Source organism: Manis javanica, chromosome 2 (genome assembly GCF_040802235.1).
Source record: "Manis javanica isolate MJ-LG chromosome 2, MJ_LKY, whole genome shotgun sequence".
NCBI lineage: Eukaryota > Metazoa > Chordata > Mammalia > Pholidota > Manidae > Manis > Manis javanica.
The window spans coordinates 34,326,102-34,341,776 of NC_133157.1; the positions used below are offsets into that span (position 1 = coordinate 34,326,102).

Consider the following 15,675-nt stretch of genomic DNA (forward strand, 5'->3'; position numbering starts at 1 on the left):
AGGAAGACGGCCCTCACCCAACCATGCTGGTGCTTTGATCTGGGAATTTCCAGCCTCCAGAGCTAAGAGAAATAAATTCCTATTCTTTATAAGCTTCCCAATCTGTGATATTTGTTATAGTAGCCCAAATGGACTAGAACAGTGGCCAAACATCTTTAGGTCTCTAGAACATACTACAAACCTCAAGAACCATGAATATTTTGTTGGCTGTCTCTAGCACATGGTAGAGTTGACATATATGCTGATGTCGCAGGCTCTTCAAGGCATCAATCTCCGTTTTGATCCGAGGCAAATCACTCTGTGACAAAACATTATATGAAATGAGCAATACACCTCTTTGGCAAGTATTCCAAGCATCAACATCTAACAGCTTTAACCCTGAGATGCAAAAAAAAGAAGTCTCCGAACAAATTGCTCAACAATACAGAAAAATACAACAAAATTTATTTGTACATTAAGAAAAAGGCCTTGACGGTTTTATGAAAGACAAGTTCAATGAGGTCAATAGTACAATGTCCTGAAAAATAAAAATCATCTCAGGATCCCTTAGGAGGTTAGCATTTCAAACAAGGAAAATAACAAAACACTACTCAGTGTGCATGCCTGGGCTACTACTTTTGTGTTAGGAACGTCCCTGAAGAAGCACACTGGGCCAATCAGTGAATGCAGGTGCAGGTAGTCACTGCCTCAGTCTTCCAACTCTTCCAGGGGCTTGAAATTTTTTGAAATAAGAAGTTGGTTGGGGAGGATGATAAGCCAAGCTGGCAAACTGCTAGAGTCCATATTAAAGACAAATCTAGATATCCATGAAGTAACAAGTAAAACTTTATTATAAAAAGGGACTCGATCTAATGATTAGTGGCTTAAGATCCAGTTACCCAGGACCATTCAACCAGATGTCAGGTCTTGACCAAGAATCAACTGTAACTTTGACTACTGTGATGTGATAACCTTTTTTACTTCTTTTCTTGGAGGGAATGGGATTCTGATGACTAAAACCTCAAAAGTAATCAAAACACCACTGAAGTCCTCAGAAGCAACTAAAATAAGCCTAACAATAGAAAATATAAAAACAAGTTTAGAAATAGTGAATTAATGAAATGATGTCATCATATTGATGCTTTGAGTAAGTTTTGAGTATTAGTATGGTCACATATTTTGTAGTAACAGTTCCACATTCTGTTTGCTATTTAAGTATTCATAGTATTCAAGTGAGTAAGACATACTAAAGTTGTACCTGAAGTTTTGTCAGGGAATTAAATAAATCAGATCTATAATCAATGTTTAAATGCTCAAGAAAAATGGACATAATGCCTTTTCATTAATTTAATAAATATAATACTGAGCACTGAAGAGCAAAAATATTGAAAAAGAAGCTGAATTATTAGTTGATAGATTTCTAAAAATAATTACTGATATAGGTCACTGTGTAATTTTGGTATATATTTTGGAATTCAAAGAATTGAGTAACATTGATATAACAAAACTCCTTACATTCCCTTTGACTTATTTATGTATGTTAATCAGCACCTACATCCTTAAAAATAAAAAATAAGGTAACAACTCATGTTAAGCTCCATTTCATTCCAGCAACAAGGGAAACCCAAAAAAATTCCAATTCATCTAATTTAAAAATGTGTTTTCTATAAATTGTTATATTTTATTTTTGATAATTATCAACATTTGCAAAATGCTTATATTGTTTTATTCAGTTATATACCAATAATTATAATACTAAATCCAGAAGAAAAAAAATTTTAATACTGAGAGATTTTTGGTCAGAAAAAAGAAAGACTTTTTAAATTTTTAAAAATTTATCTTCAAAAAATGAAACAGATACAAATTGAGAGACTAGTGAATTTTCAGCAGAAGACCAGAACACAGCATGGAAACCAAATCATAGAGAGGGATGGTAGAAAGAATTAGAAAAAAGTCCTCTGGGATTGATTTCAAACACCGGAAGAGGTATAAATGGCCCAAAAAAGACCACTGGGAGAGACAAGTACTCCTTTAATATAAAAACAAAAAAACCTTCTGTACATTGTTGCCAAGACCACAAACTGAATGGGCTGCTTCAGGAGGTAATGAGCACCTCAATTCCTGGAAGCACTGATGCAGAGGAAAAAGTCTAATTAGGTAAAGGATTCCACTGGGTAACTTCTGCGGTCACTTTGAATAAAATGATCAGACATTAGATCTATCTATACTATAAAATAGATCAACATTCAGTAAAGGTATCATGAGAAGATAAAGATGGGAATTATTAATACCCAGAAACAACTGCAAAAATACGAAAAACTACAGAAAAAGAAATCTACAGGTTTCAAGTATGTGCTATTACCTGCATTAAAATTAAGGACAAAGTAACGACCTCCCTTAGATTACTTTTTGGAACCACAGTTTTATAAGTAACTGATTTAGAAAACAAAAACAAAGCTTCAGAAATAGTACTCTAATAAAACAGTAACTAGAACATTAGAACAAATTCAGGCCTTAATTCACAAAACTGATCTATAAATATTTTTAAAATAATTTTAAACTTACCCCTAATGCATTTTTATCCATGATTTTTATAGCTACCATTTCTCCAGTGAGGATATGGCAGGCAAGTTTGACCTTTGCAAAGCCACCTAAGTATAGGGAAATGTGTTATTAAGAGATAAGCAAGAGTAACCTAAATATCATCATCAAAGCAAACTGAGCACTCAGGCACAAATATCTTTCCAGATCTATTGATCTATATTGTCCTGGAAGTTTGTGATTCTCTCTTCCTGTTGCTTCCACAATGTTAGCCATGACCCTAACCTTTCTTCACCCAATGTCTAGCTGAAATTTTTTTTTAACATGGTAATATAACTTCAACTTTGTAATGAAGAAGTAGGAAAACAGAAATTACTTTTTAGAAATTTCCTTTACAATTAACATTGCAATTACATTTGCCTTATAATTAACATTGCTAGAACATAACATAAAGTTGCTGAGAAAAAAACAAATACATGAAATTTCCATTCAGTTTTAAAACTGTGAGGATAAGCAATTATGTTTCAGAACTGGATGGAAGGCTGGATAAATGTCTATACTTAGATATCCAAAAGAAATGGCCAACTTAGCATTTCTAAAGAGAAGCTCCTGAAAAAAATAAGAGAGAGAAGCTCCTGGTAATCCCTCCCATGGTCTCCCCATCTCAGTAAATAACAACTCCACTTTCCCAGATGCTCAGGCCAAAAACCCAGGGGCCACCCTTAGCCCTTTTCTTTTGTCTCACACCCCATAGCTAGCCCATCAACAAATCCAACTGGTTCTGTCTTCAAAATAGAGCAATGGTTATCTTGAGGAAAAAGAGACAGGTACCGACAAGATGTGTTCTCTGTTACAATCTGAGCAGGGAACATGAGGGTATGTACATATGTAAAACTCCTCATCAAGATTAGTGCCCTTTGCATATTTTATCATGTGTTATACCTCAATAAATTAAAATATACACACACATGTGTATATGTGTCTGTATACAGAATCCCACTCTTTTCATTACCTTCACTACTATCAACCTTGTCCAAGTCAGCATCATCTCCAGCATCACTCACCTGAATTATTGTAATAACCTCCTAATATCTCTCTGCTTCTGCCCTTGTCCTCCCCAACCCAATCTTTTTACAACCAAGCAGCCAGAGTGACCCTTAAAAACAGAGGTCAGATCACTCCTTGGCTCAAAACTATGCAGTGACTTTTATTCTAAATAAAATGAACTACAAGGCATCTCCTACTACTCTCCTCTCTCTTGCTCCACTTTTTCTTACTTAAGTAAGGTGAAGAATTTAAAAACTATATAGGTTAGACTAAAAAGCTCATGACTGCCCAAATATACTATACTCTCAAATAGTTGATCTATCTTCTTCCCCAAGAAAAAAATAACAATTACCTGTCCCAATAGTTTCATATAATTCATAGTATTTAAGAAGTTCATCATAATCTTTCATAATTGTCCTGGAAGTTTACTCAAAATTACAAAAAGAACCTGTAAGACAGAAATAGTACATGATCAAAACTATCTTCTTATCTCCTCAACTCTTGCAACTGCTAATATGTCTTATGTATATTAATGATACTGACTAGCCATATTTTAAAAAACTGGATTTCTGTCTCACACCACTACATAAAAATTAATGCCAAATCAAGTAAAGATTTAAATGTCAAAGATAAACCTTTAAAACTTTTAAAAGAATATTGTCATGGTTTCAGCACATGAGCAGATCTTCTAAATAGATACAGAAAGTACAAATCATAAAAAAATTAAAATTAAGAACTTCTACATGTCTGAAGACATTTAAAAAAGAAAATAAATGTGAGAAAATTGTTGCAATCCTTAAAACAATGGATTTGTATCCAGAATATATAATCTCCAACACAACAATATATATTAAAAAAAACAGAAAAATAAGAAAATGAAATAAAAAGCCATTCCACAAAGGAACACAGATGACCAATAAAAACATAAGAAAATGTTCAGCTTCATTAATCATCAGGAAAATGAAAATTAAGACTCCAGTGATATACAATTTTAAGAAACATGAAATGAGATATATCATTTTTTTGGATATACCATTATTCTTTACAACCTACATATGTCACATTTGCTTTTAAGTATGTATCAAGTTAATATATAAAAATTAGTTGTAAAAACAGTCTCAGGTAGAGCTTACTTGATTGTCTTTTTGAATTTTAAAATTAAGTAGAATAACAAAAAAACACAGGAATGAACAGGGCCCTATTATGTGCATGAATACATAAGGTTACCCTCATACCAGTTTTACCTTGCTTATGGAGGATATGTTCTTAGCTGACTTTAGAGATTAGCTGTGTATATCTGCCAGAACTGCTAACCCAAGTAGAATATTAACCCTGAATTTCTTTTTCTTCATTCATTTATTCATACAGATGTGTTATACTGAGTACCTATGAGCTGCACTTGGCACAAAGGCTATAAGGGAGAAGAAATGTGGCTCCTGCACTCATGGATCTTGCATTTTAGTAGGGAAGACAAAAAGCAAATAAATAGATAATAAATTAAATAATTAAAATGTCTCATAAATACTGGGAAAGAAATAAGCAATGGTGGTTAGAATGGTTTGCTGAGAAGGTAATAATAAAGCCAAGATTTAATTCAAAGGATAAGACGTGAGAAAAAGAAATCAGGCTGGGATATTCCCAGCAGAACTTGAACAGTTTTTCCAACAAGACCTGGACATGACCATGTAAACAACACTTCCACACAGGCTGTTAAAGTGATAATGATCTTTTACTTGTCCCACTGCTTTCTTCTTTTACTGACCCACTGCTGTTTTCTCACCAATGACATGGTCCCCAGCCTCACCTCATTTTTCCCACCTCCTGCTTCCTAAGATATGCTTTTCAAATGATGAATTTCCCAGCTTTCTGTATCCATTCCAAAACTGGTCCTTGCTTCCCTATCCCTTTTTAAAACCATGCAGCCCAAGCCCAAATCCTATAAGCCCCTTTCAATTCCTAAGGATTATAATTTCTCTTGCTGCAGCAAGCTAAGTACCTCATGTTTTTTTACTACCAATGTGTTCATGTTGGTCTTTGGTTGGTAAGCCTTAACAGGGGTTGTTAGCCTGCAAAGAATGAGAGGGGGGAGCATTCCAAAAGGTACAGAGAACCCAGATTTGACATGCACTGAACTGAAACTGCTTTTAGAGGTACGAGCAAATGGAAATGCAGATGTGGAGCTGGACAATTGGTTGGCCATATTGAATAAAAGAATATTGATCTCTCACACCATACACAAATCAATTACAGTCAGTATAAAGTCTTGAAAGTAAAAGACACATCTTTAAAATGTAGACAGCTAAGGCCTTAAGGCCTTACCCAAAGCAGACATTCAGCCAGGACTGGCAACAAGAAGGGGAGGGAGAGGACAATTAGCAAAGTTAGAACTAGCAGAACACAGTTTCAAGGAAGCCAAGAAGAAAGAAAAAAGTAAAACAAAATTTCTAGGAAGTACATTTCTAAATATACTTTTGAGGTGTGCTCATATATAGGTAGAGTCCTAAGACTTGAGTTTACATGCAGCAAAAGCTGAACTTTCTTCATAGACTGATGTGGGGTGAAAGCATTCTGAACCTGTCTAGAAATGGTTTTGCTAGAGAGCTCTTCTTCCCTGAAGCTAGTATGGAAGGACAGAACTTGGGATTTTGATCTTGGGGAGAACTGCCCCCTGAACTCCCTAGAAAGCCAAACAGGAATCAGAGAGGCCCAGGGAAGTGGTCACTGAGTCAGGCACAAAGCATCTCCCATGTAGTCCACACAGCATACCAGGGCTCTAGAGTTCACAAAGGGGTTTGAGACCAAGACCCAGTGTGGGGAAAATGAAAGTTCCTATGGCCAGGATCTTCACCTGATGATGTAATTGGCCTACTGGTAGGTTAAGGCTTCCACACCCATAAGCAATAAACTATGATTGATTGAGTCACTACATAAAGAGCTCTTGGCCCAGTGCTCTGGGTGAGGGCAAGGACTGAGGTGAATTACAGACCTGCAAACTGCTAGATGCAGAGGTCATCCTAGTGCTCGACCTATTGCCATGAGAATAAAGCCCGGTATAAACCATTTTACCCAAAGAACATTCTGTTGTCATTTCTCAGTCTCACCAAATTCACACTGAACTTGCCCAAGGCTAAAACCCTCAGGCAAGACACCCAGCTAGGGATGAAATCCTCCTTTGCCTTGCGATTCCTGTGCACAAATCTCCCTCAGGGACCTAGCAGTGGACTAGTTAGCTATGGCAGCACAGGGTTCATGATCCCCATTCTTTCTAACATTTCAAATGATTAAGTGAACACATGCATAGCCAACTGAGACTTGGGAAGCAAAGTTCATGTATCTTGTGCAAAGTTATTTATCTTGAATCCCTTCCTCTCAGTCACGGAAATCTGGTGCTAGTGCTCATTACTAGAGCCAGAGAGTCTCCCTTCACCAACAGGCAGAGCTCTAGCAAGCTTGGTGAAGGCTCAGGATTGATGGGTGGCCAACACCATGTCCACTACCTTCAAGCTCTCTGTTCTTCATCCGGTATCATCTAGAGCAGAGCAACCACCATGCTACAAACCTTAATAATGGTCATGACTTTGGAAGACCTAGAGTGCGAGTTCAACCTCAGGAGTGTGGTGAGTTTATAACAGAAAAGACAGTAAGTAATAGGGGAGGTCCTTACTACACTGAGGATGGATCACCTTAAACTGAGGTGGAGAAAAAACTAAATGACATTATCAAAAGCCCAAGAGCCACAAAGGATATTTTTTTAAATATCCTTTAATAAAGCACTCTGAGTCTATGAATCATTTTACTTGAACATAAAATATAAGTAAAAAGCCTTTAAAATTTTGGTCACTGAACACAACAATAAAGCAGAGCTTTGGAAGGAAAAACATCAAAACTCAAGAAAAAAAAAGCAGCTTAAAAACAAAAAACAGTTTTAGTATCAATGTCAAAGCCAAAATAGCAAGAAAGATAAAGATGATAGGGAAAAAAACATTCTGATGCAATAAACAATAGTTCTAAACCTAGAAAGAGATGGCATTGAATCAATTTAATAAGCAGACTGAACTTTAATCTAGCTGAAACTGCATGAATAGAGAAGGCAAATGGAAGAATCAGTCAGGTGCCAGGGATGATGGAAAACTGGTGATAGAAAATGAAACATTTCTGCTTCCACTGCAGTGGCAAAAGTTATTCCAGGCCAGGAGACACCACAGAAGACATACATATTCTCATTGGGCACCTGAGGTACAGGACTAGAGAGATCCTCCACAGCAGTACTAATTCAGAAATTTTTTAAAGGGCATTCACCAGTGGGGCAAAAGAGGGATTGAAGTGGAACCACCCCTCAAAAAGACAGGAATCAGAGGACCAGGAAATTTCAAAACAGGCAATAACAGCAGCAGAGGTATATATAGTCAACACAAGAAATCTTTGGGATCCTGATGAGGGAGAAGACAAAGAGAAGGAAATTAGGAATGGGTGGATATCAGGCTATAAATCCATTTGGAAAGCTGCCTGCTATAAAAGTAGGCTCTCAGGTTCATTAGAGAGCACAGCCCCAATTAATACAGTATTGGGGTATTCACAACACAGGTGCTAAAGAGGAAACACAAAAAGACATTTCAAGTTAAAAATCATGAGATAAATGGACAAAAGGAAAGAGGCAAGTCTCAGGAAACTGATGCCACCACTATACATGTCGATTCCATACAAAGGACTGGGCTCTTTGAAATCACCACACTCAGAAAGACAAAGTAATTTGTATAATGGTGGAATTCACTTCCTCAGATGAGGTATATGAGTGTCATCATTAACTTCTTGATAGATTTCTCCTAAATGAGTTTTGAACTTCCAGGTTACAGCCTCTGGTCACTAGCAGAGATAAACTTGCACCAACATAAGACTGAATTGTGTACCTTCTCTTTTTCTTCCTTCCATCTTCTCTACCACTTTGTCTGAAATTACACCATGTCTTTCAGTGAATAATACCAAAGTGAGCTTAAACTATGTCTACTGAATCCAGGAGACATCATTTTTGCTACTGCATAAGAAAACTTGTGTTTACATTGCAAACTGCTATAATGACAGCAGATTTTACTTGGTTTTTAAATTTTGTGGATGTGGAACTGGTTCTAAATGTTATTAAGTGCCCTGTTTATCTCCAGAGTTTAGAAACAGAACAACGGGAAGATTTGCGTTCAGAGTAACCCAACTTTGTACTGCAAAGGGACATATATGATTGATGTGGAAGGCAGCCTCTCAACTGTGGATAATGAAGAAGGAAACTAGACCCAAATCAGACACCGTCTTTCTGAGTGTGTCAAAATAGAACTGGGGGCATATATAATTGGGGTCTGGAATTTCTCTGAGAAACAAGGAATTGCCTAGATAATGGGAGGAGGTTTATCATTAAACTTTATAGGACAGCAACAAATTGGGAGCATTTTCTTACTAACGGTTATTATTTGGGCTATGCCATTACCTGTTAATACATTTACCTTATCTAATGAGCTTGATAAGACATCGATGCTGAGGATATTTCAAATGAGGATACAGATTGGCTTTTAATGTGGCCTTGTAATACATTTAATTAACACCCTATCTTGCCCCTTGCAGAGACTTCTGGGAGCATCAACAAAGAGGCATTCATGCCTAAAGGCTTAGGGGGACTAGATTTGCCCATCTCGAATGACTGGAAGGACAGATTCACCAGTGGGGAAAAAAAAAACCTGAGGGTGCGGTAAGGGCGTTTCTGATTTCTCCCACAGATGGGAAACAAAAACCAAAATATGAACAGAAAAGTGCATAACACTGGCATATAAGCAAAAAAGTCACGCACCTGAAATTCCTCACCTTCCCCATTCCACTACCAATAAGAAACACCAGAGGTGAAGCTCAAGAGCAATTACTCATCCATGGTGCTAGAGGCCTAACAGCCCTCTTGGGACGCCCTCCTTTGGGAGTCTCCCTTTTCCCACAGGTTTCTTGGAGGCGGCTGCTCCTTTTAGATCTATAGCATTCGGTGCATAGTCCCTTGAGCCACTACTTTGGCAAAGTGAAGGGAGAGGAGGATTTGGACTCTGCAAAGGTGATAACACATTACACATTTCCCTCTTTACTGGGCTGCCCAAGTAAACTTAACTGTACGAACAGCAATAACTTGAAACCTTCTTCGAACGTCTTCCTAGGAGACAAGGTCCTGGAAACTCGATAAGGGAAATCTCATCTATCGCGGCCACCTTGGTGGCAAACGGTTTGCCTGCACACCTCATCGATCGCCCTGAGGTAGGTACGATCATTATCCCCACTGACAGAAAACCAGGGAACGGAAAGGGTAATAGTTCATCCAGGGAAGTGGGCTCGTAAAGTGGGGTTCCGATGAAATTCTCCGGTCTCCTGTGAGCCAGGAGCCAACTAGGCTCGCGCCGCCGCTCCCCCGCGCCGCGCACAGCTGAGACCCCTACGGCGGGAGGCACTGACCTGAGGGGCGAGGGCGGGGCGGGGCAGGAGGCCGGCCGGACGGTCGCAGCGCAGCAGCGTGCGCACAGTCCCAGGAACTTTGGCTGGTGGGTCCGACCGCTTCCGCCCGCCAAGCAAATCAAACCTCCCGGGCCGGAAGGGGCGGGGCGCAGCGGGGCGGGGGGCGCTCGGCGCCGAGGAGCTCTCTCCGGAAGGTCTGGCTGGGAATGGAATCAGGGGCGGTCTCTGGGGCCGCTCACGGATGATTCTAACTTCTTCTCCGGAGGGCACATGAAGATTTTTCCAGATGGCGTGGACGTACAAAGGTTCCACGTTATTCAACTTTCTTACTTTCTGTTTCCCAAAATTGATGTGTAGTGATGTCGCTAATAGTCATGGTTCTCATTTTCAGCCTCCCCTTGCCTAGCGGCCGTTCTCCAATCCAAAAAAGACAAGTACAGTATACCTCTCCCCTCATCAAATCTTACTTAAATGTGTTGCCAGGAAGAATAAAAAACCTAGAGGTCAAATTTTTTTGAGGTATAGTTGATATAAAATACATTGGTAATGAATATACAACATAGAGGTTCAACAGTTACCTAGATTATTAGATGCTCATCCCAACTAGTGTAGTTACTGTCAACTCAGAAAGATGTTACAGAACTATTGGCTATATTCTGTCTGCTGTACTTTCATCCCCTTGACTATATTATGATTGCGATTTTGTGCCCCTTTCTACCATTCACCTATTTTACCTAACCAACCCAACCCCTCCCCCATGGTAACCACCAGTCACTTCTCAGTGTCTATGAATCTACTGCTGTTTTCTTCATTTTATTTTGTTTTGTTTTTAGATTCCATATATAAGTGAAATCATATGGTATTTGTCTTTCTTTGCCTGGCTTATTTCACTTACCGTAAATACCCTCTGGGTCCATCCATGTTGTCACAAATGCCAGGATTTCTTTCTTTTTAATGGCTGAATAATATTCCATTGTATATATGTACCAAATCTTTATCCACTCATCTCTTGATGGACACTTTGGTTGCTTCCATATCTTGGCTATTGTAAATAATGTGGCAATAAGCATAGGGGTGCATATATCTTCTTGAATCAGAGATTTTGTTTCTTTGGATAAATTCGTAGAAGTGGAATTACTGGGTTATATGATATTTATGTTTTTAGTTGCTTGAGGACCCTCCATACTGCTTTCCACAGAAGCTGTCCCGATTAACATTACCACCAGTAGTGTAGGAGGGTTCCCATTTCTCCACATCCTTCCCAACACTTATTATTACTTGGCTTTTGCTTAGTGGCCATTCTGACTAGTGTTAGGTGATATCTCATTGTTGTTTTGATTTGCATTTCTCTTATGATTAGTAATGTGAAGCATATTTTCATATGCCTGTTGGCCATCTGTATGTCTTTTTTGGAAAAGTATATAGTCACGTCCCCAGGGGCCAAATTGATTGTCCATTAGATGACTCAAGATACCATAAACACCAATGCAGCATCACAGTAGAAGTCTTTCTAATACAGTTTACTGATTGGTCATTATTTATGTGAATTTCATCATCTATCTGAATTACAGTTGTAATGATAGCTCAATCCAGAAGAAAAAAATTAAAAATTATAGCCACAGGAAAGAAAAAATATTAGCATATATGTGTTTTTAACATAGACTTTATTTTTTTACAGGAGTTTTAGGTTCATGGAAAATTCGAGGAGAAGGTATTTGCCTCAGAGATTTCCCCTAGATTCCCTGCCCCACACATGCATAACCTCTCCCGTTAAACATCTGCCAGAGTGGCACCTGTGTTACAACTGATGAACCTTCATTGACTTATTATCACCCAAAGACCATAGTTTACACCAGGGCTTCCTCTTGGTGTTGTTCAACTTATGGGTTTGGGCAAATGTGTAATGACATGCATCCACCATTATAGTATCATACAGAGTAGTTTCACTGCCCAAAAATCTTCTGCTGGACCTACCTGTGCAGCAGTGTAGTGTTATATATGTATTGTTTATTGCAATGAAGTAAGATTTTCAAGCAAAAATAATCATATATTAAGATAACATTCCATGATATACAATGGGGAAGTGACAGCCTTTTCAACAGCTGGTGTTGGCAAAACTGGACAGCTACATGTAAGAGAATGAAACTAGATCATTGTCTAACCCCATCCACAAAAGTAAATTCAAAACAGATCAAAGACCTGAATGTAAATCATGAAACCATAAAACTCTTAGAAAAAAAAATAGGCAAAAATCTCTTGGACATAAACATGAGCAACTTCTTCATGAACATATCTCTCCAGGCAAGGGAAAAAAAACAAAAATAAATGAGTGGGACTATATCAAGCTGAAAAGCTTCTGTACAGCAAAGGACACTATCAATAGAACAAAAAGACATCCTACAGTATGGGAGAATGTATTCATAAATGACATATCTGATAAAGGGTTGACATCCAAAATATATAAAGAGCTCACGCACCTCAACGAACAAAAAGCAAATAATCCAATTAAAAAATGGGCAGAGGAGCTGAACAGACAGTTCTCCAAAGAAGAAATTCAGATGGCCAACAGGCACATGAAAAGATGCTCCACATCACTAGTCATCAGAGAAATGCAAATTAAAACCACAATGAGATTATCACCTCACACCAGTAAGGATGATCACCATCCAAAAGACAAACAACAACAAATGGTGGCAAAGTTGTGGAGAAAGGGGAACCCTCCTACACTGCTGATGGGAATGTAACTTAGTTCAACCATGTGGAAAACAGTATGGAGGTTCCTCAAAAAACTAAAAATAGAAATACCATTTGACCCAGGAATTCCACTCCTAGGAATTTACACTAAGAATGCAGCAGCCCAGTTTGAAAAAGACATATATACCCCTATGTTTATCACAGCACTACTTACAATAGCCAAGAAATGGAAGCAACCTAAGTATCCATCAGTAGATGAATGGATAAAGAAGATGTGGTATATATACACAATGGAATATTATTCAGCCATAAGAAGAAAATAAATCCTACCATTTGCAACAACATGGATGGAGCTAGAGGGTATTATGCTTAGTGAAATAAGCCAGGCGGAAAAAGACAAGTATCAAATGATTTCACTCATCTGCGGAGTATAAGAACAAAGAAAAAACTGAAGGAACAAAACAGCAACAGACTCATAGAACCCAAGAATGGACTAACAGTTACCAAAGAGAAAGGGACTGGGGAGGATGGGTGGGAAGGGAGGGACAGGAGGGAAATTATATCCTATGTGACCATTCAAAATTATGATGAGAAAATTTAGGTATCTGCTTTTTCAAAATTATTTTGAATGTACATATTCAGAAGAGTTTGAATATTATGGACTTAAAAAGAGTAATTACACCACAGAAAACAGTCTAGTGCAAGGAGGCAGGGCTCTGGGCTATAGGACCTGAAAGAAGTGCCTGGTCAGGCCATTTGGTATGTAACATCTACCAATATGACACCATTAGCAGTGATAATAGAACTCACTACAATTTTTTTGAACAATTAATGTGAACTTACATGCATCATCTCTGTGACTGAATGTCTGCCTCTCTCAGGGTAATTTGTGCTATTCCTTCTTTAATCAGGCACCAGTGTCTACCCTATGCCAGACCCAGTTCAGGGCAATGCCAGAGAAAGTAAAAAATGGTGTGGCTTCTGCCCAAGGCAGGCTCACAAACAAAAGAGCCAGATCTGTAGACAAACAGCTCTAATGAAGGACTGAACAGAAGTACCAAATACGAGTGCACACAGCAATGCTAGTTAGAACCCGAAAGGGGAAGGAATTATTCTGACCAGTGGATTAAAGTATTTAGAATTGGAGTGAGGCCTTGAAAAAAAAAAAGGAAAAACTTGACAAGTGAATATCATTCCCCAGACAGGGGAAGTTACGTGTGCAGAAGCGCAGAGGCAAGAAAACACAAGTCTCCTCAGAGAAAGGCATGCTGGATGGAGCAGAGGTGTGAGGAGGGGTGGCGGGAAAGGGGGAGCTGGTAAACGGGGATGCAGTGTGAAGGGGCCTTGTGTGCCAGGCTAGAGCTGTTGCCTGCCAGGCTAGAGGGGTGCTGAACACAGGAAACTTGGTGAACAGATGTGCATTTCCAAGAAAGACCTAGCAGGCACTCTGCCAACACAGGAGTGCTGGGCCAGGCAAAGCGAAGTGAGTGAAGCTTTGCCAATCTGGTGGCAAAATGCTGAAAATCCATGTATAACTTTGACTCCCCAAAACTTAACTACTACTAGCCTACTTTGACTGGAAGCCTTACCAATAACATAAACAACTGATTAACACATATTTTGTATGCTATATGTATTATACAATTATAATAAAGTAAGCTAGAGAAAAGAGAATGTTTTTTCAAACTGTTGCAAATATCCAAAATATTTTCCAACATTTACTTCTTGAAAAAAATCCACATGCAAGTGGACTCACGCAGCTCAAATCCATTGTTCAAGGGTCAGCTGTAATCCTCTCCAAATGGTCTGCACAACTAGAACCTGGGGACCTGGCAGGAAGTGCTACTCTGATGGAATTAGTCAGAATGCACCAAAATTTAGGAATCTTCCCCACCCAAGGAGTAAATGTGTGTTGCTGATGAAATATAGGTCTTCCCTTCAGATCTTTACTAGGAGAATAGAAACCAGCCAAGTAAAAAGGTCACAATAATCAAAGAAAATAATCTAGGAAACTAAATTGTCAGTGACAAAAGTAAGGAAGGAAAGGGACCTGCATGGAGCACAGAGGAAAGAAGGTCAACACTGTGTATTCAGTCCCTAAGGGTGGAGGGCTTGTCACAGAGGAGAGGCTGAGAGGAGCAGCAAGGAGAATCCTCCAAGTATGAGCCCTTTCATAGCCAGAGGGAGGGGACTGTCCCACAACAGGAGTGGGCACCTTGCCTCATTCAAAGCCTGAACTCTCCAAGCAACCTTCCAGGAGCTGAGGGTGGCCAGTTCCCAAAGGTCTGTAATCCCCATGTGAATTAATCCACAGGCTCTGGCTTCCCCTAGTAGTCCTCTGGGAGTGTGACAGCTGCGAGCACCCTGAAACTGGGGTCTTCTGAATCTGAAAAGCCTGAACTATAGTTCCCAGAAGAATGCACACTTCCCCTCTGTGACCATATAGCCCATGCCCACACCTCCAGCAATCCACTTAGTACCAAGCCTCACAGCCAGCTGACCAAATGTTGCTCCCCAAGAGAGACTCACACTGAAGGCCAAAGACTGTGTGGCTGATCCCAGCCTTGTACATGGTTGAGCTCAGTAAACTCTCTCTTCGAAATATAATGTGTGTGTGTGTGTGTGTGTGTGTGTGTGTGTGTGAAAATTCAGCTTATTTTTTAGTTTGAATTTCTGTTCTGCCACAGAAACAGAAATCTCAGTCTTTTGGAAACCACCCACAATTCCTTCCTCACTCCATTAAGATGACGGAGGTAGGCGTCTGACCTTTGGTCATCAGCCCATGCCCATTTCTCTCACTTCTCACAGCCAGGATGCTGCTAGCCTGGGCGCTCTTTTCCCTCTGTGCTGTCTAAGAGTGTGAGAATCATGCTGCTTTTTCCTTGGAGTAAAGAAATCTCCAAGCTTCAGCTTTGCCTCTTGGGGCTCTGTCCCAAAGGCAGG

General features: G+C 39.2%; 1 protein-coding gene across 1 annotated transcript in view; it reads right to left on the reverse strand.

Annotated features, from left to right (window-relative positions):
- Window positions 1-10,141, reverse strand: part of MELK (maternal embryonic leucine zipper kinase) — a 71,253-nt gene extending 61,112 nt beyond the window's left edge. Inside the window, exons 1-4 of the mRNA XM_036996532.2 lie at window positions 10,039-10,141; window positions 3,920-4,015; window positions 2,545-2,630; window positions 182-298 (exon numbers count right to left, since the gene is read on the reverse strand). Coding sequence (XP_036852427.1) covers window positions 182-298; window positions 2,545-2,630; window positions 3,920-3,977 — 261 coding nt within the window. The 5' untranslated portion in view covers window positions 3,978-4,015; window positions 10,039-10,141. The remainder of the gene's footprint in view (window positions 1-181; window positions 299-2,544; window positions 2,631-3,919; window positions 4,016-10,038) is intronic.
- Between the last annotated feature and the right edge of the window lie 5,534 nt (window positions 10,142-15,675).